The 23,225-nt window shown below is 39.2% G+C and overlaps 2 protein-coding genes and 1 long non-coding RNA gene across 11 annotated transcripts; 2 read left to right on the forward strand and 1 right to left on the reverse strand.

The window, feature by feature from the left end:
* Window positions 1-6,581: 6,581 nt before the first annotated feature.
* Window positions 6,582-15,946, forward strand: LOC111946810 (uncharacterized). 8 transcript variants are annotated; one of them, XR_013652985.1, is made up of 10 exons: window positions 6,607-6,728; window positions 11,802-11,907; window positions 12,049-12,120; window positions 14,208-14,295; window positions 14,411-14,907; window positions 14,990-15,072; window positions 15,198-15,282; window positions 15,360-15,476; window positions 15,558-15,704; window positions 15,787-15,946. XR_013652985.1 is itself a non-coding variant. In XM_078940237.1 (6 exons), the coding sequence occupies exons 1-6, from the start codon at window positions 6,650-6,652 to the stop codon at window positions 14,591-14,593; spliced, it is 387 nt and encodes a 128-aa protein (XP_078796363.1). In that variant the 5' UTR covers window positions 6,582-6,649; the 3' UTR covers window positions 14,594-14,612. The 8 variants fall into 8 exon arrangements, 1 of the variants encoding a protein (XP_078796363.1); XR_013652987.1 differs by having other exon boundaries at window positions 15,558-15,689; XR_013652988.1 differs by having other exon boundaries at window positions 15,558-15,644.
* Window positions 9,052-10,562, reverse strand: LOC144988909 (uncharacterized). Of its 2 annotated transcripts, none has more exons than XM_078940238.1 (4): window positions 10,404-10,562; window positions 9,647-9,841; window positions 9,421-9,517; window positions 9,052-9,293 (listed from the first exon to the last, which is right to left on the reverse strand). In XM_078940238.1, exons 1-4 carry the CDS (start codon window positions 10,428-10,430, stop codon window positions 9,190-9,192), a joined length of 423 nt encoding a protein of 140 aa, XP_078796364.1. In that variant the 5' UTR covers window positions 10,431-10,562; the 3' UTR covers window positions 9,052-9,189. The 2 variants fall into 2 exon arrangements, 1 of the variants encoding a protein (XP_078796364.1); XR_013652993.1 differs by having other exon boundaries at window positions 9,107-9,293; window positions 9,647-9,740; window positions 10,404-10,550.
* Window positions 15,947-17,714: 1,768 nt separating the features above from the next.
* LOC105356720 (uncharacterized) lies at window positions 17,715-21,631 on the forward strand. The gene is made up of 4 exons (XR_002872580.2): window positions 17,715-17,821; window positions 18,638-18,775; window positions 19,195-19,324; window positions 20,953-21,631. It is a non-coding gene; the product is annotated as an uncharacterized LOC105356720 (long non-coding RNA).
* The last annotated feature ends 1,594 nt before the right edge of the window (window positions 21,632-23,225 follow it).

The following is a 23,225-nucleotide window of genomic DNA, read 5'->3' on the forward strand; positions in this document are numbered from 1 at the left end:
AACTTCTACCTTGTTTCCAGGGTGTTATTCGCGGCTCCTTTTGAGAGTGGTGTGTCAAAGACAGGGGAGACTATCAGGAGCCTGCTGTTCCAGAAACTCCGTGAATTTGGAATAGATGTATCACTCCTATCTGGCCGTGTTGTGTTCGTCACTGACCGTGGAGCCAACATAGCTGCTGCCCTGCGCGGATACACCAGACTGAACTGTAACGCACACCTGAACGTCACCCTATCAAGTGCATTTGCGCCAGACGTGTTGGCTGAAAGTACTGAGCTGTCCGAACTGTTGACCAGTGCAAAAAAACCTGGTGAAATATTTCAAACATTCCGGTCTTCAAAACAGCTTAAAAAAATCCCTTAAGCAATCCATCGAGACACGATGGAATTCAAATAATGAAATGCTGGATTCCATACTGCAACAGCATGAGAAGATCTCCACAATACTGCTTAGAAATAACCAGTATGAAAGAATTGCACAGCTCAATGCAAACACGTTAAAAACAGTAGTTGTGTTCCTTAAGTTATTCAAGGAAGCTACGAATGACTTAGAGTCCGACAACTCCACTCCCAGCGCAGCACTTCCACTGCCGTGGTCCGTGAAACTCATTGAACACTGCCAAGCAGCAACGCTCGAGCCCTTGCTCTCTGGAGTCGCCAAGCTATGTGCCTCGCATCTGGAAGAACTGATGGGTACCAGTGACACATCTGTATCACCTCTCCACATGATGTACAGAATTGCAACGCTCCTGACTCCTAAAATGCAAATGCTAGGGATGCTGCCCCCAGATGAAAAAGATGAAGTGGGTAAAGGTGGGCTATATGTAACCTATTACAGATATAAACTAAACACAGTGCAATGACAATAGAATAAGTGAAAAGCAGTTTAAAAAAAAGAAACGCAGATAAAAGACAATGAATTAATAAAAAATCTAATGAGCCATTTTCAAAATACATATTAATTTTTATATTAATCAAATCCTATCCAAAGGTCCAAAGGAAATGATCCAGAAGATGCACTTTCACCTGGACACAGCCACAGCAGAGGATGGGCCACCAGCCAAAAGGCAAAGCACAGACTGTTTTGGAGACTGGGAAGACGATGTGTCCGTTGCTTCAGTGCCAAAGCTGATGGATGATGTAATGGCTAAATATCTCAGCTCCTGGCTCTCTGATAACCCAGACCCAGACAGCGTGCTTCAATGGTGGAAGTTCAACAAAGAGCACTTCCCGGCGCTCTCAAAGCTGGCACGTTTCATCTTTAGTATCCCTGCATTCAGTGCGCCTTCAGAGCGGGCCTTTAGTGTCTGTGGGCGCATCTTGGAAGAGAGACGCACAGGATTGGGACCGCAGTCGATCAGCAACATTCTCTTCCTCCACAGCAACATTGCAAAGTGATTCATTTGTTAAATTCATTAGTTAACGTTGTTTATTTTATGTTATTTATGAGTGTTGTTTTTTTCAGCACAGTCCCTCGATGCCAAGAGGCGTGATGATGCCAGTATTATTGAGCAGGCTGCCTAAGTTTAAATGTTTTTATTCTTATTTGTATTTTTTAAACAGAATACCTGCAACATTTGGCTAATAATTATAAAACTGTTGTTTTTCATGTAGCCTAATTCATCATATTATGTATATTTTTTTGTAAAGCAGTCTATTTTTATGTTCAAAGTTTTTGATAAAACGGAATTATGTTTGAATGTATTGTGTGTTTGTCTTTTTTTTACATGCAGGCCAGGGAAACGAATCAAACAACCCAAAAACCTCCTTTCATTAATTTGGGCTTTGTCTGTGGAGCTTAAAGTCCTGTTGAACCATTACAATGTTTTTTTCCTCGATAAATTCAAATGACTTTGACCTGCATCTTTACCAGCTGGTTCAGCGCGCTTTAGGCCGTCTGTCTGCGCGCGGACACACGCACACACGGAGGGACAATTTTTAAAGATATATTAAAGATCATATTTTACAGCAAAAGCAAAATCCCATCCCTCTGAGCTGTCACAACTCAGAAGTCATCAAGTCTACGCGTCCGTGAGCTGCTGCTGAATGGAGAGAAATGAAAGAAGGTGTAAAGAGCAAACATGAAGAAGAGTTTTCTTCTCTTTCACCGTTTCAGAGCAAAGCTGCAGGCTGACCTTCAAACTCTCCGTGAATCCAAACCGAAGGCAGAACCTCCTCCAAAACCATCAGAACCAGAAAGCTAAACTCCATCAGAACCTCCCTGAGCGAGGAGCACCCACTTTCCCTATGGCAAAAACATCTGGGAACGTGTGACCGTCAGTGAACACGTTCCCAGATGTTATATTTAATATTAAGTTGCACATTACACAAAAGAGGAATGCATGAAAAGATGAGGCTGGAGGAGGGACATGAAGCTCTTAAATAATGTCAACACAAATACGTGTTTTTTTCCTGGGGGAAGAGAGACAATACAAAATCAATGCATCTCAATTACTGTGCGAGAATATATTCTCAGAGTTTTGCGGGTGCGGGTGAGAGTGGACATACATATTGCGGGTGCGGGTGGGAGTATAACGCATACGTTGCAGGAGCGGGCGGGATTGGTCAAAATTCGGCGGTTGCGGGCGGGAGCGGGATGAAGGAAATAGTCCCGCGTAGGGCTCTACAGTCTACCATAGCAGCTGATTACAGTGAAAAAATTTAATTAGTGACCAAAACAAAAACCTGAGGTTTGTGTGTGTCAGTGATCTCATTATGATGCAGAGAAGGGCCGTAATAAATGCGAGTGGGTGGGGGCAGGGCTAGTGTTTTCACAATGTGTTTATGTCACGATGTGTTTACGTGACGCTTTATGATGTCTGACATCATAAAGCGTCATTTATGATGTGTTAATGATGTGTTTACGTTATGATGTCATGATTTTTTTTATTTATGACACTTTGACACTTTATGATGTCATGATTTTTTTTAATGACACTTTATGATCTCATTAAGTGTTTTTTCTGCTGCATTTCTGGTATGAATGTCATTTGATGTCATCAAACAGAGTTTCTATATAGACCCCAAACTTGGGAAAATCTGTCAACGATTTTAAACTTGAGGGGAGAGATGGCCCCATTATACTTAAACGATCTGAGCACAGACTTAACGTTGCTCTTGCAGTTTGACCTGCTCAGATTTTCAGGGTCACAAAGATCACAGCTGATCAAAGGACATCCTGATGTCAAATCCAAAGAAATAATAAGAGATTTGATGTCAAAGATCGTAAACCTGATTTCAAAACATTTGCAAAATACGAATGAAGGTATGCGAACAAAGGAAGCCGTCATGGACCTTGTCACCAGGACTCTTCCCACAGCATTCATGGAAGTCCTCCACAGCAGCAAAGACCCCACATCATCCCACGCCTGCAACACCTTGATTGTCTTAATAACCGAGGAGGTGTTGAGGCAAAGGGAATCCAGCAACTTACAAAGCTTTTCCAATAACTTTGATTTAATTGTATCAAGCTTTTGTAAGTTACTTGGGGATCTTTGTATAAAAACAAAATGCAAAGAAGGAACCAAGCAGCAAGCTGGCTCCACTGCGGCGGATGGGCTCACAGCTGAAAAAAGTAATGCTGGAACCCAAACATCCCAAAAAAGGGATGATGGAAAAGCCCAGAAGGATCTGCATGCAGCCAAAGAAGCTCAAAAGGCCCTTCTTGAAAAACTGGTGGAGGATCTCATAAAATGTACCTTCAAAAAGAGTAAAACGCCTTTAGGCCAAGAAAAGTTTGAATCCTACAGGAGGCGTCTCTTTACAAGACTCTGGAAAGAAGCAGAGACCTTGGAATGCTACATAAGTGAGAAAAACTTTGAAGGACTAAGCAAAGTCATTTATAAAAAGGTCACAGAAAGTTTAAAGATGAATGGCATTCCAATAGTCATGGCTATGGATCTGGAGGATCAAATACATGACAACCTTGTTGCAGCCATCTTTAAACAAAGCCTTTTGACAAAAAAGGTTGTCTGCAGAGACCTCAACAGCTGCCCAAAGATGACTTCTGCTCGGAAAAAACAAGTTGCTGCAATGCAGACATGCAACGGCAAGAAAAAGACAGATGAACAGAAGTCAATCTTAAAATCAGTCCTTCCAGAAACGTCCACAAGTAAATCTTGGTCAACCCAAACCTCTGTGGACATAAACCTCCTGTCACCTGAGGAATTAGACATTCTAGAGGCCAAGATGGAAAATTGCAACACCTTGTTAAACGAGTACCTCACATTTGCAATTCCTTACGTCTTCAGAAAAGCAGGTTATACATGTTCCAAGAGTAACTTTCAACTGCTTTTCAAAAGGCTGTATGATGTCCTGTGGGAAATGTGCAAGGCTTATGGTTTCAATTTGGCAAATGACAAACTAAAAGGCCTGGAAAAAGTGACGTACATGAATTTGATCAATTTCTGTAAATATCCAGAAAGTGTAACTCTCATGTGCATGAACTTGGACCAGTCTGTGTGTGACTTTGTCGTGGCTAAAACCTTTGAAAAGCACATTCTGAAAAAGAGATCTAAGTTTGTAAGGTTTATCTCAAAAATTGAGATAGGTGTCAACAGGGTGTTTTATTAAGGGAAGTGAACCCTAGTAGGTTAGTTAATATTAGTTTAGTGTTTTAGAAGGTTTTCTCCTAAAAATGGAGGAAACCTTTAGTAGGATCCTGTTCTGTTCTTTGTTCTATTAAAAGGAAAAAATAAAAATAAAAAAACAACATCAACATTTCATTTGGTTAAGTATTTTTAGTTGTTTTTTAGTGAGTAGGTATTACTTCAAAGGGTTGGGGTTAGCAGTACTCTGATGTTGGTTTTTATTTGGCCCCAAGAAGTTAGTAGTGGGACTCTTCTCAAATTGCATCACATGACCACCCTTTGGACTCTTTCTAATTCCAATTTGATTGTAAAATATATTTAGAAGGATCTGCATTTCCAGAAGAAAATGCAGGGTTGAAATCCTGCTGAATGAAAATGAAACTTGAATAATAATTGGCAAAACAATAAAGAAAGAAATTATCAAAGTTGACTGTAAATAAATTGAAAACAGCACATTAAAAAAATATATATATTTAGGAAAAAAGCCAGAGCCCGGTCTCGATCCAGTGAGCTTCTGCACCAAGGATTCCCCATGTATTTCAAAGGAGCCAAAAATCCTGGAATAATTTGAAAATTTTGAGGATTAGAAGGACCAAAAGTCATAGATGAAAATTTTAATATTTGAATGATTAAAACAGCTAAAAAATTGTGGAAAGAGTTAAGCACCAAAAACTGGCAGAAGATACTATAATAAAGAAAGAAACTAAGGAGCTGCATTTCCAGGAGAAAATCCAGGATTTAATGCTATATTGTTGATTGAAAAATTAAGTTGATCATAGATTAAGTCAAAACAGCACAATAACAAAAACTATATATTTGGGAAAAATCCCAGAACCGGGTCTCGAATCAGCGAGCCACATGATAAATTACAGTGGGTTTTTCTTTTATCACGCATACCAAAGTTACACAGCTTTGGTAACGTGTAATAAAATGAAAAAGAAAAACACAGGACGTTCCTAAAAACATGCTCAAGAATTACTGAAAAATTGGGAATTTGGGAACAAAAAATTCCCAAAAAAACAACAATAAAATTAAACTAGATACTTGGTCTTTGAACATCCCATTCCTGGGACATGTGAGACTACCCTGTTGATGGCACAGACTCCTTCACACGCGACATATTGAAATTAATGAAGATAGTTTTGCTCGGGTGAAAATCACCCACCGGCCGATGGTGCTATAAGGTTAACAACAACTGCCACAGGAAATCCTGTGGTCATCAAACCAGACCGTCTCGGCCCTGGTTGTACCCAGAAATTCTGTCCTGGATCTCAGTTTTGACTATCAGCCAAACTCTACTCTCCAGATCCACATCATCTGGTCTCCCCACTTAAAAACAGGAGCCACCAACCATGTCTGCCAGTCCAGTGGAACTGTTCCCGACTGCCAGGCAATGCTGCTCTGTGGCAATGCACTGGCAGCTCAGGAACAAGCCCTGAGCTGGCAGGATGAGCGCTTCAGTGCTGTCCTGTAGACCACCCTTTCTAGCCATTGGTAGGACCATCAGCCACTTCAGTTGTGGTCCGGTGGTACATCCCATGCTGGGGTTTGTCCTCCCATGAGAATCTGACCTCCAGCACTACATCCTCTTATCTCCATTGCCTGAGACATTCACTGAGCACACTGTCAGTTGGGGCCTTGAGCTTGATGTACTCATGCATCTTGGATTTCTCAGGGTGCTGGATTTGGGATGGAACCCTCCATGCATGGTGAGGAGCTTTCATATCTTAACATCTGTGGTCTGTATCGCTTCCTTTGGCCATCCTATTATTCCTGCAGGGTATCTGATGACTGGCAGTGTGTAGCTGTTTATTGCCCGGGTCTTGTTAAGTATTATAATTACCAAAGGTAAGTTGTGTTCTTTTTGTATTTGTAATCAACCCGGTCTCATCCTAAAATGTGTAGTAGCTACATTTGTCCATATGGAAATGCGTGAGAGTTTTACAAAAACGCCCCCTAAACTGTGAGGGGGATACGTTTCATTTTTCTATTCATTTTCTACGAGCCTTCTCAGGATCACGTGACTTTGGAGGTTTGGCCTGCCGTGAGCAAAAAACATGGTGGATGCACGTTCATTTTTCGGTGGAATATCCCATAAAACAAGATATTTTGAGGACTAATTTTTATTTTGACAACATTTCTAGTGAGAAATATACCATTTTCTTTTAAAATATGCTTTCATTTTGGACATACAGTTTGTAGTTTGCTTGTTTCGTTCAACTTTTTCTCCCAAAGGCTCTGTTACGTTGGAGAAACACGTTAACTTTCATTCATATCTGCAGACGTGCGCGTGGGTCACGTGACTAATATGATTCTCTTTTTTTCCGCAGAAAATGCCATAAAATAAGAGTGATTGTGGACTAATTTATTTTTGAAAACATTTCTAGCAGTATATATCCCCTTTATTTTCTTAATATTGCAGACATGAAGTTGTTTGTTTGTTACGTTCAACTTTTCCTCAAAGGATCTGAAAGCGTCTGATCTTTTCCATTCATATATGCGGGCTGACGTGGGTCACGTGACGTGCCTTTCTCTTTTTTTCCTGTGGAAAATCTCGTAAAAAGGTACGTTGCGATTTACTAATTTGTTTTATTTACATTTCTAGGAACCCGTGTATAGGTTTTCTCGTTCCGTGTTGCTCTTGCGGCGATCAGGCTTTGATTGACATGTGACAACAAACCGGGAAAATGTTGAGTTCAGGGACGGACCAAAGAGTTCTTTAAATTGATTTTTCTGCATTTTAATTTATTTACACTACGAGTCTAATGGTGTGTGATAAAAAAAAAAAAAAACTATAAATATTATGATAAATGAGATGAAACAATTATTTTGATGGGCTTTATAAAATATTAGGATCTATTATATTCTTTTTTCTTTAACTGTCAATTTTTTGACGTATCTCATATATTATAGTATTACAATGAAGTGCTCTAATTTATCTGTTAAAAAAGGTTTCATCACTGTTTCCTGTAGTAATTCTCAATAATGTTTTAAATAGGATATATTAAATAGGATATATTATCTAAAGTAAACAGGCTTTTAAGCCTTCAATTTGCCCCAATAGACCTTTTTCACACTTCCGCATTTTTTGACCGGAAATACGTCAATGACGTGTAAAACAACTTCCTGTTAGCATAGCGGCACATATGAAGAATGGCAGAGTCGAAGAGTTGCAGTTTCTGTTGTGTTCCAGGCTGTTCGTCTTCCAACCAAAAACAGCCTGGCCTCTCGTATCATTATTTTCCTGTGGATCCAAACCTGAAACCCAAATGGATATAGGCGATCTGAAGAGAGGAAGGGCATAGTTTTAATGTAAACACAGGTAGCACCCTCTGCTGTCGGCACTTACTAACTTCGCTCCGGATGTGTGGTGCGGCTGCGTCGTTCGTCGCCTGAAGAGTGGTGTCGTCCCGAGTATTTTCCCTTGGAAAAACTTTACTGCTCCTTTGAGAAGGGAGTCAGTATATGACAGAACCTCAAACGTCAGTCTATGCAGCTATGCTGTGAAGCTAGCGACACGGTGGCTAAGCTAAGGCAGTAGAGATGGATCAGGACTACGTGACACACCCACCTGCAGGTAAGGTTGTTCATAATGTGTTTGGTTAACGTTAGTCAACTATGTGTACCGTTATTGGATAAATGCATTTCTACCTGAAAAAATTAATGTATATAATAAAAGCTGTTCACGCTCTCACCTATTTTAATTACATGTATTTAATTAATTTTGGGTATTTTGTCATTAACCAAAATAAATGAAATGTATTTGTAATTAAATACTTAACATACTTTTCAAAACATGATTACTGTGTTGTGTTGAAAGGTAGAATAAATATATTAAGACTGATTTTTAATTTCTTTATCTTCACAGGTGCTCTGGATGAGGCTTTGGATTACATCCATGACTTAGAAGCCAAGTTCCTTTGCTGCAGCCAGGAGACGATGTCATGGCGGACAAAAGTTCCTCATTGAAGACCTCCTTACTGACAATGGGTCTAAGATCATGATTCCACCTTTTAAGCTTTCAGCTCCATCAGCAAGGAGGAAATAGAACAAACCCAAGCCATTACCCGCCTCAGAATTATGGTGGAAAGAGTGATCAGTAGGATAAAGTCCTTTCACATCTGGGACTCTCTCATGCCGCTCACACTGATGGGCAGTGTGAATCAGATCTGGCTTAAATGCCGTGTTTTGGCAAATTGTCAAGGACTTTTTTGTGTTGAAGAGTGAATTAATGTTTGGTATGTAAATAATGTATAATGTGCAAATAGTATGGAAAAATTTAGTGTTTCCACATATTCTTAAAATCTAGTTAAATATAATTGTTATATTCGTAATATTTTCCTGTTGAAATGTGACTTTGACTTCACAAAAAAATTAGATGAACAAATAAAACAATTTTGGTCAAAATTGTGCCTCATTTAATATTTTTAGGTATGCGTAACAACAACTGATTAATAACAACACAAATAACAAACATTTACAATAAAAAATAACATTACAGATCAACAGTAAGGCAGAAGGCTGAACTGATTGTTAAAGACAAGATAAGTGTAATTTAAGGTATGCATTCATGCATTTGCTATAATATCTATCCAAGTTCTCTTTCATTCCATCTCAGAAACCCCATCCAACACAGCCATGAGAGGTTGGGGCTGCACCTGGCATAATCTGCTTCCAGATGCCATCATATATGGATCTGGCTGTGGTCCTACACAAGAGAAACACAACACACAAAAGTTAGACATAAGTGCATAACTACATTTAAATTTAATGTAATTTTTTTACATTTAAACTTAACTTGCTCTCACAAAGCAACAAAAAGTTAAATTATTCACCTGTAAATGCCTTGTACAGTGTGGACCTCAGACCGTCCCTGCCAACTGTTTTGGGCTTTTGCACCACCAGCTCACTAACCGGTTCAGGATGGATTCCCTTATAAATAAAAGGCAAAAAGAAATTACAGTCTGTAATAACTACTGGGGGTGTTTTTATAATAATCTACAGTTGTTATGGATACACATCCATTCTTAAATCATAATGATAATTTGATCACAAACCCACCTGTGTTCTTGGTCTGTGCCATCTTTGCAAGCCACTCGTGCAGGCCAGGGGGGGGTGGATCAGCCTGCTGACCCAGCTGTGAATAATGTGCGGTCTGGAACAGGATGGCAAAAGGATGTCATTGCAGAATCCTTTACCAGCTGCACAACTGCAGGAGAAAGCTTTCAGGTTGGCACTTTCTGCATCCAGTGATATCTAACCACAATAAATTAAATAGGTTAAAATTAAGACATACTTATGTTGCTACATCAATGTAACATGAAACTATAACTGTCAGTAGGGTGACCAGATTTGAGTTTGTAAAAAAGAGGAGTGAAGTGAGTTTGTGAGATATTTCATCGAGAGTAATTGGTGTGCAGAGCTGCATACATGAAGCAAATATGATTACATTTCATCTATGTTCAATGTTATTTTATCATATAAGTATCGAAAAATAGGACATGTCCAGGAAAAGAGGACGTGTGGTCACCCTACTTTCAGAAAAATAATACTAATAGTAAGTGAAGAAAGTGCCGCAACTGTCTGCAGCAAGAAGAATGAAGACGCAAACGGGCACCTTAACATTTCTTATTTACAGCTTCACCAAATTTTTGGGTGTTATGTTAATCTCATGCCTTTTCACTTAAACACACACACAACATATTAACTGCGATGTGTTATACCTTATATTACAAATAACACCAGGATTTACAGTTGACGTAAACAAACACACAGAGTTACCGGTGATGCGGCTATGGCTAAGCTAGCTGAAGCTTACCTTGGTAATGGTGGATAAACTCTTCATGGACGAATTTATATCCCTTGTCCAATTTGTTTCCTTTAGTGGACGAATGCATCTTCACACTCTTCATCGCATCGGCGCTGATGAACTTCGGAACACAACTCAGGCTCTTCGAAAACACTCTAGGCCAGGGGTCGGGAACCTATGGCTCGCGAGCCATATATGACTCTTTTGATGGTCACATGTGGCTCGCAGACAAATCTTTAATTATAGTTTTTTTTTTTCATTAGACCAGTCCTTCTCGGGCGCGATGCGATGTCAGAGGCGCGCAGTAGTAGCAGTGCTTAGAGAGAGAAATCTGCGCCAGCGCTATCAGTTACTATTATCTATTGTTTCACAGAGTTTGTACCAGCTGGAAACCTGTGAATTGACGTGCCTAAAACTGCGCGCTCCCGTCTCTGAGAAAGAGCGCGCAGATGCGGGGACGGGATGTGTGAGGGAGAAAGCAGAGGGTGGGGCTGAGGTGTTGTGGGGACAGGCAGCAGGTGAATCGCGCAGGGATTGTAAAAACGTAAAACCCGCTTCCCGTCACTCACTGCAGCGTGTGAGTGTGTGTTTGGCTCCCCGTCTGCATGTGAGCAGTCTGTCTCACATCTACAGAACATTCAGACCTACGATGACGTTTAAAGTCTCAACGCCTGAACGAAGCAGAAACTCACCACGTATCAACCAGACTAGACCATCAGCAAAACTACCACGAGAAATACTCATCATTTATTAGCAACAGAATAACAATGTTATTAAAAAGAATCCACAGACTTATTTTACTTTAAAAATGTTAAAATTAAATCAAATGCACACATTCATTTGTATATTTAGTTTTAAACAAATTGTCGCGGACTGAGTTGGATGGCTGTTGGGCCGCGTTAAAAGTTCTGGAGTTCATTGAACGCGTCAAGCAGAGATCTGATTGGCCCTCAGTTCTGTCGCTCAGCCTGTTGTTAGGTAGTTTGGACCAATGGGGTTCAGCTATGGGCCGAATAAGGGAAATGGGAGGGCTGCAGCGGGAGCAGGGGAATTTAAAGTTGGGAGAAGCGCTCTCGTGTCGGCGGGAGAGATTCAGGAGTTGCTGAATTAATTGAAGGGCGTTTGTTGCGGTCTGCAGTAATCGGAATAAAGAACTTTAAAAGAGGTTAAGTCTCCGTGCCTCAGTGTGGGGAAAGGACACTACATTATTGTATGGCTCTTTCGAAATTAAATTTCAAAATATGTGGCATTTATGGCTCTCTTGGCCAAAAAGGTTCCCGACCCCTGCTCTAGGCTCTGCCATTCTCCGCCAGCGAAGCACAAACCGGAACTAGGTTTACACGTTGCTGACGTGTTTCCGGTTTTTGCGAAAAAGGTCTATTGACATGAAGTGCGCATTTCGAAAAGCCAGTGAACGCAGCGTCATACGGGCACCCCCACCTCACTCCCCCGGAAACCCCCGGATGAACCCGCAGGAAGGCGCGCGGCTGAAGAACTCTTGGACAGCTGGAAGGTGGGCGATGCTTTGAACTTTTCTCTGTAGAAATGTAATGTTTAGATTTGGGAAACCAGAGATGGGTTTTTAGTAAAAACGTGTTGGCTGTTTAGGATAAACGTTGAATGACGAGGCGTTTTTCCATCTTAAATTTAAAAGGCCGCAGGATCACGGTGAAGGCCTCTTCTGTATAGAGGACGGGGGCGGAAACGTCACGTGGTCTCCGCAGAGGTAAGTTTCCTTTTGGTTCATTTAGCCAGAAACGGGGGTCTGCAGCCCTTTAAACAGCTAAGAGCCTTTCAAATGTCTCACTGTCCAGAACTCAGTAGGACACACAAGGTGTCTCTTCAGCCTTTAGAAAATCAAACACTCATTTGCATTTATGTTATTTTGGAAACTGGATAACTACTGGGGTTTACAAAGGCTTTTTTTTTTACACATTGTAGATTTTATGTTGTTAGTACATCTCAGCCAGTATTTCTTTAAGGGCCTATATCATGCAACACCAACGATTTAAAATTTTAAAGTGTATTATAATGTTAATTCCTCACAAAAACTAATCCACAGCGGTATTTTGATCCATTCACGCATCTCTCAGCATTCCTCTGAAACCCTCTGAGCACCAGCCCCTCCCAATTCACAATAAGAGGGTCCTCACATTGTGACGTCATCATAAGTGAGGAGCAGCCTCTTCTAGGAAGAGCCTGTGCAGCTAAAACCGCCTCCAGGCTAACAGACACGCCCACTTTCTCAATGGAGCTAGTGGTGATCAGCAAAATGCTTTCATTGCACAATATTCACATCCATCTTTGCAAAAGTTTGGATGGAAGAAACGCAGAAACGCTGCCGACGCCGACTCTAGGTTGATGTCATGAAATAGGCGACACCCACAAGAAGAGAAAGGCGGAGCCTCAGAGATCGAGGAAATAGTTTATTCTAAATGGCTAGCATGGTATAGGCCCTCTAAATTGTGCGTATTGACCTCAAATTGATTTTTTTAGGGTACGTTGTCAGGTTTAAAAAAATTCTTCATAAATGCTGGAATTTCTTAAAATATTGTGCATCACCGCTTGATAGATTATTGAAGCATTATGGGTACTGTAGTCAGGAGCCTGGCACAGTAATACTTTGCTTCAACTGTTGAGTAGATCACCAAGTTGAGTAAAGTTTGACTTATCTGACTGTTTTGTTTTGCGTGATGCGCTGTGTCGTCTGAAAAATAGGATATTTGTTTGAATTAAAAACATTTTTATTTTTTGTCGGAGAACCACAGAGGAGGGGTCAAGGAGCCACTTGTGGCTGTGGAGCCTCAGGCTGTAGACCCCTGGTCTAAACAGTTATGGCTGATTTGGCTGACCACATTTATTTATCCTAGCGTTGTCAACAAAGTTAAAGAGCCGCTCCAATGGAAGTCATGTTTTTAAGATCAAACATTTTTCTCTTTATTGAGAACATTAACAAAAATATAAACACATACACAATAATATAAGATTAAAACTGTTTCTGAGTATTTATTCAAATCTCAATGGATCAGGAGAAGATGAAACTGATTGTCTCAAAAAGCTTATAGTTGTGACGCTCTAACTGCCATGAATGGGCAGAGTCTCTGCTCCACTCCAATTCTGATGCATCCACTGCAGACAAATACCGGTAGATCCATTAATGTCCTGAGTTCCCTTGTCTGAGCTGGTATCTGGCTCAAAAGTGTACACATGGATAGCTCCAATGTTGCTCATTGATTTTTTTTTTTTTGCTATGCTAATGTCGGCTAGGGCTTGTGAGGTGCTATAAGCTAGCGGGAGAGAGAATCAACAAATGGTTTATGGGAAATTAGCAGAGGCAAACATCTGCACCACAGCTCTGAGGTGAAATTCTTATGAGCTGCTGTGCTGCAGAAAAATGTCTTAAAAAAACAAAATGATCGTAATTACAAAAAAAACTGGGAACGATTTTATAATAGCTAAAAATTCTTTTGGAGTGGGACAACAGAATGTCTGATTCCTGATTCTTGTATGTATGTATATACATAAAAGAACCTCATGTTTTTTTCCCTTTCCTCTCTCAGACTGGTCAGTTATTTGGAGACAACATGTACAAATAGTTCCTGGACTGATCTTCTGCTAACTTTGAGATGGAGAGGCTGTCAGGTTCATCTGTTTCAGGGTCCTGCATGCTCTCCCTCCATGTTGGCTGTAGCAGTGGATGGAACTTGCTAAATGTACTGTTTTGAGAGCCAACTGGGTTGTGTAAAATTCTTTTCCACCTACATTTTTGATGGTCTAAATGTTTTTTTTATGTAAACTTTTCTGTTCTTTTAGGCTCAGTGGTTATTTGGAAGATGCGTTTTTGACCAAAAACACTGTGGTGACCTCCTTTGTGAACTGCATTCATGGGGAAATAGAATATGTAAAGTTATTTTCATGGCCTCTTCCTTAAGAAAATGAACATGCCTCCATATATGTTTTATTGTATTTTGTGTCATATCATCATGTTAATATACGACATTCATTTGTTTTGATAGAATCCTGGAGATGGGAGATGTGGAGCAGGTAAGTTTGTGGCAGCACCAGAGTCCTCCAACAAGTTTTCTGGCAAAGTAAATGAGGAAGGATCGCAGTCTGCCATCGTGGAGTTTTGCTGAAAGGCCTGAACACGTTCCATCCATGCATCCATCTTCTTCCATTCATCAGGAACCAGGTTGTGAGGGCAGCAGTCTAAGCAAAGATGCCCACACTTCCCTCTCCTCCAGCTCCTCTTGGGGGACCCCGGGGCCAGCTGAGAGACGTAGTCTCCCCAGCGTGTCCTGGGTCTCCCTTAGGGCCTCTGCCCTTATTCCTGTTGGAGTTTTTTTCTAACCCCTTATGTTTCAAAAGTTTGCAAACATACATTTTGGTTGAAATGATGAGGATCCGAGGATGAAATCAAGAAGGGACAACATCAGGGAAAGGGACTGAACCGACTGAACAGCTTCCTCTCTTCAGCAGACACATGTTCCGAGTACATATGTGTCAAATATTGGTAAATACTCATTGAAGATGCATCCTTTTTGTGTAGTTTGTTTTCTCAGTTTAATACATTTTGATCTTTTCATTCTGCACAGACATCCTCGCCGTTCAGGCCGGTGGCTGGAACAAGCGGAAGTCAGAAAAGCTGGAGCAGACGTTACCAGAATGATACCTCCAGGTAAAGACTGTGGTAATGTTGTAGATAAATGTTGGCTTGTTTCTTTCATGTTACTCTCATGCTGTTGATGTGGAATATCTCTTGATTTCTTCAGTATTATTAATACATTAATCTCTTCCCACAAGGACCAATCAAAATGACCCAGAGAAAAACACTGAAGGGCTTTGTCTGAGCATCAGGAAAACAAGAATCAGCTGTCATCAACATATGGTAAAAATCTTTTGTAATCTTTGTGCTATCCTATGACCCCACCCTCACATTGACGTGTTCTCCCTACCATGACAAAGGTGGATAAAGGTGGAAAGATTTCATGTAATCCATGGACACCAGTGAAGATCACAAATCATTGAAGAAAAAAGGTTCAGAGCACTGTCTAGTGGGTCTAGATGACCCAACTCCCAATGGTAAAGTGCCTAGGATAGAACAAGGGTTACACTTTCTAAAGTTGTTGCATAACTGATCAAGCATGATGTGATGGATTGCAGGTTATGGTGCCATGGTAAAGAACTAAAGGCTCTATGATGTCATGCTGCTGACCAGACTGTGGTTGGTGAAGTCCAGCAGCACTGCAGGTCCTTGAAGTGTGGTTGAAGAGCTCTCCTCCCAGCTTTTGGAAGGTTCTGCCCCACAAAGTCAGGAGGTTTCTCTTTGTGATCTGCATGGATGTCCAGGGCTTGTGGCATTTATGTGTTTTCTTCTTCATTTCATTTTTAGGCAGCACAGAGTCATTGATGGAGAGAGAACATGAGGGACTAATTGTCTGCTGAGGAGGAGACTTTCTGCAGTTCAAGCCCCAGCTCCACCCCTAAAAAAAGGCTTATATAAAGGAAAACCTCATTTCAACTTTGTACCAATAAATGACTTTTAATTGAAATGAGAGATTTTTTTCTGAACTGCACCAATGAAGGGTTTTTCAACCTAAATTTCAACAATTACATTGTTTTTTACCTCCGTTCAAGTTTCTACAACACTAGCTAAACATTTCAGTGCTCACACCTGTGCTGAAGACACTTCTCATTTTAACTCAAACGTTTGGCCTTTGATTTGTATGTCCAACACCTTACAATGAAACACTGACCTATTAAACTCATATAATGTGCTATGCATCTCCAAATCCTTTGTCAGGGTACAGACTACATTTTAATTGTAGCAAGACTGAAGTAAAATGTAACAAAATGACAATGAGTTATCTTAAATTAGGGGTAAATGACATGAGAAATTAAGAATATTAGAAGTGTGGAGTGATACGTGTATTTATCAGTATGTTAGCTGCAGGAAGGGTGCTGTCCTTGACACGTTCCTTTACTCAGACAGGATGACAGGTAGGGAAGGGGGTAGCCGATGATCTGCTCCAGTATCTTCAGCACTGAAGCTTCTACTGCTCTTCTTCAGTTTGATCTGAGAGCCAGACCATGATGCAGTTGGACTGGCTGAGCGGTAGGTTGCCAGCAGCTTCAGACGTGCTGATGTGCCTTGTTTATAACGTCCTGGATGTTAGGAAACCAAGTTAGATCAGCTGAGATGGGGATGCCAAGGAAAGGGAAGCTGTGAACCCTCTGTGCCTACTATAGTCCAAGATGACTTTCATGGTCTTTTATTTGCCGATCAGCCTTACACTATACAGTTTCCGCACTTGTCTACAAAGTTCACCTCAGTGACCTTTAATAAGTCTTTGTTATTGGCAAGTTAATTACTTATATCCAAGACATGGAGATGTGGGTCCAGTATGAGCAGGATTTGGGAAATGGCAGTTGCCAAGAACTCACATGAAGTTTCAAGGTTTTTCCCTTTATTTGGAGGAAAAAAAGTTTTTGTCCTTTGTTTGTTGTGCAGAATTGCAAACCTAGAAAGAAATCAAGTTGAAAGAATTTATATAAATGTATTTGCCCTTCTTTTGACCCTTCTACATCATGAATATTTGGTGGCTGTTGCTTGGCGACTGTGAGATCTCTCCATAGGATTGACATGGGCTGGGCCTCTCAATGACCTTGATATGATTGTTCTTCAGCCATTCCTTGGTTGCCTTGGCTGTAGGTTCTAGGTCACTAACCTGTTGGAAGACCCATCCATGACTGATTTGAAGGGTCCTGGCTTAAGGAGGGTAGGAAGTTCTCACTCAGGATTTTCCATTAATGGCTCCATCAACGTGGTGACGTAGCTCTGTGCAGAAAAATAGCCACAAAGCATAATGCTTCCACCTCCATGTTTGACAGTGGGGAAGCTGTTCTTGGGGTCATAGGTAGCAATTCTCTTCCTCCAAACCCAATGGTTGAGTTGATGCCAAAGAGCTCAGTTTTGAGCCAAACATTCCATTATGCAGAATAAACTGATAAAGCAAACCCTATTTTTCAGTGTGTGATTTTCATTTTTTCATAAATCTTAGGACAATTTAGATGATAAAAGTAATAAATATATGAAAACAGTATAATACAGTAAATATGTAAATATTTGATGTGATGAACAATGCTTATCTGATTTAGACCCAACATGGAATATTTTATGACAGACACACATCAAGTTGTGTTATTTAATGCTCGTAATTTAGACACAAATGATAGAAATGTTAGGTTTATATGTCAAAGAGGCCATGTGAAAATTTTAGTGCAAATACGCATGCGTGCGCGCCGTGCACATTAAGCCACCCCACCCCCACGTATCCGCGCGCCGGTCGGTGGGTGTTGGGCGTCAATAAAGGTAATCTGGTTGTCGCGCGTTCTGCATCTCTGCACGAGCTAAAGAAGTCTCAAAGGTAAGAAATGTAAACACAAGAGGCAGTAATGAAAATACTTTATGGTCATCTGAAAGAAGGTGGGCGATGCTTTGAACTTTTCTCTGTAGAAATGTAATGTTTAGATTTGGGAAACCAGAGATGGGTTTTTAGTAAAAACGTGTTGGCTGTTTAGGATAAACGTTGAATGACGAGGCGTTTTTTTGCTAATTCCAGTTATTTGTTTTACAAAACTGTTTCTTTATCACAAGTTATTCAAATTATAGACTGACCAACAGATGCCTCAGTAATAGCATGTGCCACCTTGAATGTTTGTTTGACAAATTCCACCAAGCTCACTTTCAGTGGAAGCAGTGTGGACTTTCAACAAGCTTACTCCTGATTGGCGACAGTAGTTGCCATAGAATTGATACTCAGATCAATCACTGTCAACTGGCTCCAACGTGGTGACGTCTGTATCACAGAGAAACGACGACAGAATTGAATTTGTTATGATGGATCTGGAAGGAAATGGGTGACGTCACACTCGCTCAAACCTTTTCTCTGATCCAGTCAAACTGCTTTTTTACCAGTTTTATTCCAGAAATCATTTTGGATAAGAGGAAAGACATCTTCAGCTCAAAACCAAGTCTTCATGACCTTTTTTTATAACTTTTCTTTTTAAAATTCAGAAATAATAACCTGCACATTCTTACAAAACTGTTAGACTTCAATTGCTACCTTAATTTAATTGTAAAACTAATAACCACTAATTGTCATTAATATGGCAATATTTTCCCCAAATCTTATCAGAATGGGGAACTGGAGACATAAAAATTCTGCTTTTCCTATTTTCAGCTGACTCTGCCACGAGGCTCGACAACTTCTTGCATCAACTGTGATCGCTGTGGCCGCCAAAACATCCAAATGTAAGGCGGGCTACAAAGATTTCAGGCCAAAAGAGAACGCCTCACATGTGATGAAGTGTCTGTATTGGTATGTATTTACCATCTGTGACTCAGAGTCATTAACCAATTGTCGATCTGTTCACAGTGTTATATGATAATTTAAATTTTGACGATGACGATACAAAAATTGCTGCCAAACCTGCCAAAAAGTCCCGCCTCTTACCACACACATGTTGTGCCCCCTGAGTTGCCCTAAGTTCCCTGATCAAGCAGAAACGTGCTTTGACTGGATGAAGGCCTTGTATCAGGTATACTGGTAATAATAATTTTACATTCACCTCAGTCTGTTGTTTTAACTCATTATTCATGGAAGCTTGATGACACGACATCTTCAATCTGCATGAACTCTAGTTTGATTAGAAACTTTCATTTGTGAACCGTCAGCAGATCTGGTCATGTCTCACCAAAACAACCACACTAATCATTTTATCATTTTCATCCATTAAGGTTGGAAAAACCAGCAGCCCTCCAGTGCTTCAGCCGTCCAACCATCAACCGTTTCAGACATCCATCCTCCCACCACTTCAGCCCCACAGCCGTCCACCAGTGTCCCAAGTCCTGACATTTTACTATCCTGGTACAATCTTATTTTTCTGCACAGTTAGCAAAAATGATGTGTTTTTTAAGAAATTCCTGTGTTTTTTTATCCTCAACAAATGTTTCTCCAAAGAAATGTGAAACTACAGAATTATTCATCTGGTGGTTATTTTTACACTTTTCCTCAAATCTTTAATAAGAAAGAAATAATTCAGTTCAAGTTTACTTTAGCTTTTCTTTTTAATGGGCATTACAGTTGATATAAAACATATAACATGCAATTAAAATGCTTTGTAGTTAAAAACATTTTACACACTATTAAAAGATTCTATAAAATATTATTTAAAAAGAATCCTTTCCAAGAAAATGTTGACTACCGTATATCTTACAATAGTAGCCCTGGCGTTTATTCCATCACAGACAGCACGGTGATGGTTAATGGGTTTATTTTGCAGCAAAATTTCATCAAGAAATGTAGACAAACACCAGCAGATGAACATTTCAGGATTTATTCAAATGATGAGAATATTGGATTGTGTTCTGATCAGCACTGGCTGTTGACGTTTCTTTTCTCCTTGAAGCATCAGCCTCCGTATCAAAAATCATGTTGGTTGTCATGAGGATCTCTTTCCTGGAGACACGCCCACCTTTCCGTCTTTGTGCAATAATTCATGTTCAAACCAGTTCTTCTAAGTTGTCGCTTTTCTTTGCATTTCCACCAGTAAAAAGTAATACGACAAAATACTTGCAGAATTTGTAAAGATTTGGATTTTGTATTATTAATTTGCCTTTTTTAGTCTTTTATTATAAAATAACTATGCATTATTACTTTATTTTAACTAACACATTTATCTTAGTTTACAGTGGTCCTCTTAAACATCTCTTAAACAAGTTTACACTTTTCATCTTTCAGAATGCAGCCGTGTGATTGGAGGAAAAGATTAATATGCAATGAGGACATTTAAAGAAAAAAGGAGCAGTTTTTATTTTACATTATTACTATTTTAAAGTAGAACTCTAATGTATATAAATGCTTTTTTATTAATTTGTTTGGCATATTTACTGTGTTAGAGTTCTGATGATTGTTTTGAGTGGTAAACGTTTTTATTTTATTTATGAAACCCAGATGGAGTTAATGGAGTGCTCGTCATGTTTTATGTTGTATATATTATTAATGAATTGATTTATTTATTTTGAAATGCCTGTTTGCAAGTAAAGAAGCCGGGGTTATGGTTAAAATACGTGCGGACAATCCAGCAACGTTCCTCTTCAACATGAATTTCCATCAGTTTTTTTGCTTGGTCGCAAATAAATAAGTCCAAATAATAATCAGCCTAATTTGTTTTTTTGTTTATTTAAAATTATATAAATCTTTTCTAATTTTGTCAATAAAAGGACAAAAGGGGTAGATGATGGATGCATGTCCAAGTTTTATTATTCATGTTCTACAAGTTGTTAGATATTGATTATTTGATGCTTTTGTGCTATGCGTTAAAAATCAATGTAATATTGTAATTATTCATGAATATTTGAATAGTACTAATATTTCCTACAAAGGATAACTGACACTAATCAAATTAAAAACAGTCGTCCTGTAAGCACTGAGTGAACAAACTGTAGCCCATTGTCTATCACAGTTTGATTGAACCTTCTCTACTTTTCTTGCAGGGGGGGGTCATGGCCTCTACACTGGATTCCAAAAAAGAGACAAAAACCCCCCCGACCTCAACCCCCACTCTTAGTCAGACATGTTTATTTTTTTTTATTTACAATAATAAATAATATACTATGTACATTTATTTTGTTTTACTTTTTTATACTTAGTTTCCTTATTTCCTATAATATTTATTAGTAGTTGTTGTTTGTTGATGTTAGTTCTTTTTAGCCCCTTTTATGTTAAAATAGACGTAAATGATCCAGATGCTGATATTCTAATATATAGACAGATTTATGAATGAATTATTCTCAACAGAAGTTCAACGCTATTGTGGTAGCAGTTTGACTGTTTTACTGTAATCTGTCGTGCCTCACCCACTGTCCATCCCATAAAAAAGAACAATTCTACATCATTAACCTTTTTTTATTTTTATTCATATGGCACATTCATAAATACAAAGTTATAAATCATACCCCCCATTTTTCTGACTTTATCAATGAGTTCAAACAAAACATGAACACAGTAAGAAACTCTGACAATAAGAAAGCATTTAAAACATTCAATCTGTGCGTCAGTTTCAATGTTTTTGTGAAAAATTTCATAATAATCCCCTGGTTTGTTTCTGTCTTGTTGCTTTTTGGAATTGTTGTTTTGAATTGTTACAGTCAATAAAGTTTGAATAAAAAACAACTGCAATCTGTCATGCGACAAGGTACCTTCGCTCTGAAAAACATTTGATTTTTTGTTTCTTTAAGTACCTGCAAAACAAAAAGTTTGCATTAGTAATGGAAACATTAATTTCTGTAAAAAATAAAAATAAACACCTGTTTGTCGCTGGGCTTATTTTTAAAACTTAATCTTCCCGATAAACGTGGGAGCAATCACAAAACCAGTTTAGAGCCAAACGTCTTTTTTTATTATTTACAGTGTATTTCTTAACTCAACTAGTTGATGTTGAAAAAATACGCTTGCATGGACGTTACGACAGAGTACATCGGTCCCTAGAAATGTTATTAAACGTAAATATTAAACCTCAGACGATCTTATTTTACGAGATTTTTTTTCCACGGGAAAAAAAAGAAACTCGCGTCACATGACCCCACGTCGGCCCACAGATATGATGGGAAAGATCAGACATTGTACACAGCATTTAGACTTGTAGTGTGAATACTTTAACATGTAAAAGAATATTGAATAAAATAAATCGCTAAGTAAATTTAGAGAACTCTCCAGTCCGTTCCTGAACAACATTCTTCCGGTTTGTTTAAATGTCCTTCAAAGTCGCAACTACTACACAGCATGAAACCTATACACGGGTCCGTAGAAATGTAAATAAAAATAATTAATAAATAGCAACGTACCTTTTTACGAGATCTTCTATATGAAAAAAGAGAAACTCAGGTCACGTCACGTGACCCACGTCAATCCGCATATATTTATGGAAAAGATCAAACGCCTTCAGATCCTTTGAGGAAAAGTTGAACGTAACAAACAAACTACGAACTGCATGTCTGCAATGAATGGATATTATGAAAATAAAGGGGATATATACTGCTAGAAATGTTTTCAAAAATAAATTAGTCCACAATCACTCCTATTTTATTGCATTTTCTGCGGAAAAAAGAGAAACATATTAGTCACGTGACCCACGCGCACGTCTGCAGATATGAATGAAAGTTAACGTGTTTCTCCAACGTAACAGAGCCTTTGGGAGAAAAAGTTGAACGAAACAAGCAAACTACAAACTGTATGTCCAAAATGAAAACATATTTTAAAAGAAAATGGTATATTTCTCACTAGAAATGTTGTCAAAATAAAAATTAGTCCTCAAAATATCTTGTTTTATGGGATATTCCACCGAAAAATGAACGTGCATCCGCCATGTTTTTTGCTCACGGCAGGCCAAACCTCCAAAGTCACGTGATCCTGAGAAGGCTCGTAGAAAATGAATAGAAAAATGAAACGTATCCCCCTCACAGTTTAGGGGGCGTTTTTGTAAAACTCTCACGCATTTCCATGTGGACAAATGTAGCTACTACACATTTTAGGATGAGACCGGGTTGTTGTAATGCATGTGTTCATTTTGAAAGTTCATCTTTCCTTGTAAATGTTCATTTGTTATAAAATGTTTGGTTCCTTTTACTATATTTCAACAAGCATGTGACACAAAAACACATTGTAATGTGCAACAGTTTTTAAAGTTATTACATTAACAATTAGTTCAAGTGAATTTAATCATGTGAAGTCGCATGCTGGTTGGAATCCAGGTTTTGCTTCCATATTC

The sequence above is a fragment of the Oryzias latipes genome, chromosome 21, assembly GCF_053564925.1.
Source record: "Oryzias latipes strain Hd-rR chromosome 21, Olatipes_Hd-rR_3.1".
NCBI classification, from domain to species: Eukaryota; Metazoa; Chordata; class Actinopteri; order Beloniformes; family Adrianichthyidae; genus Oryzias; species Oryzias latipes.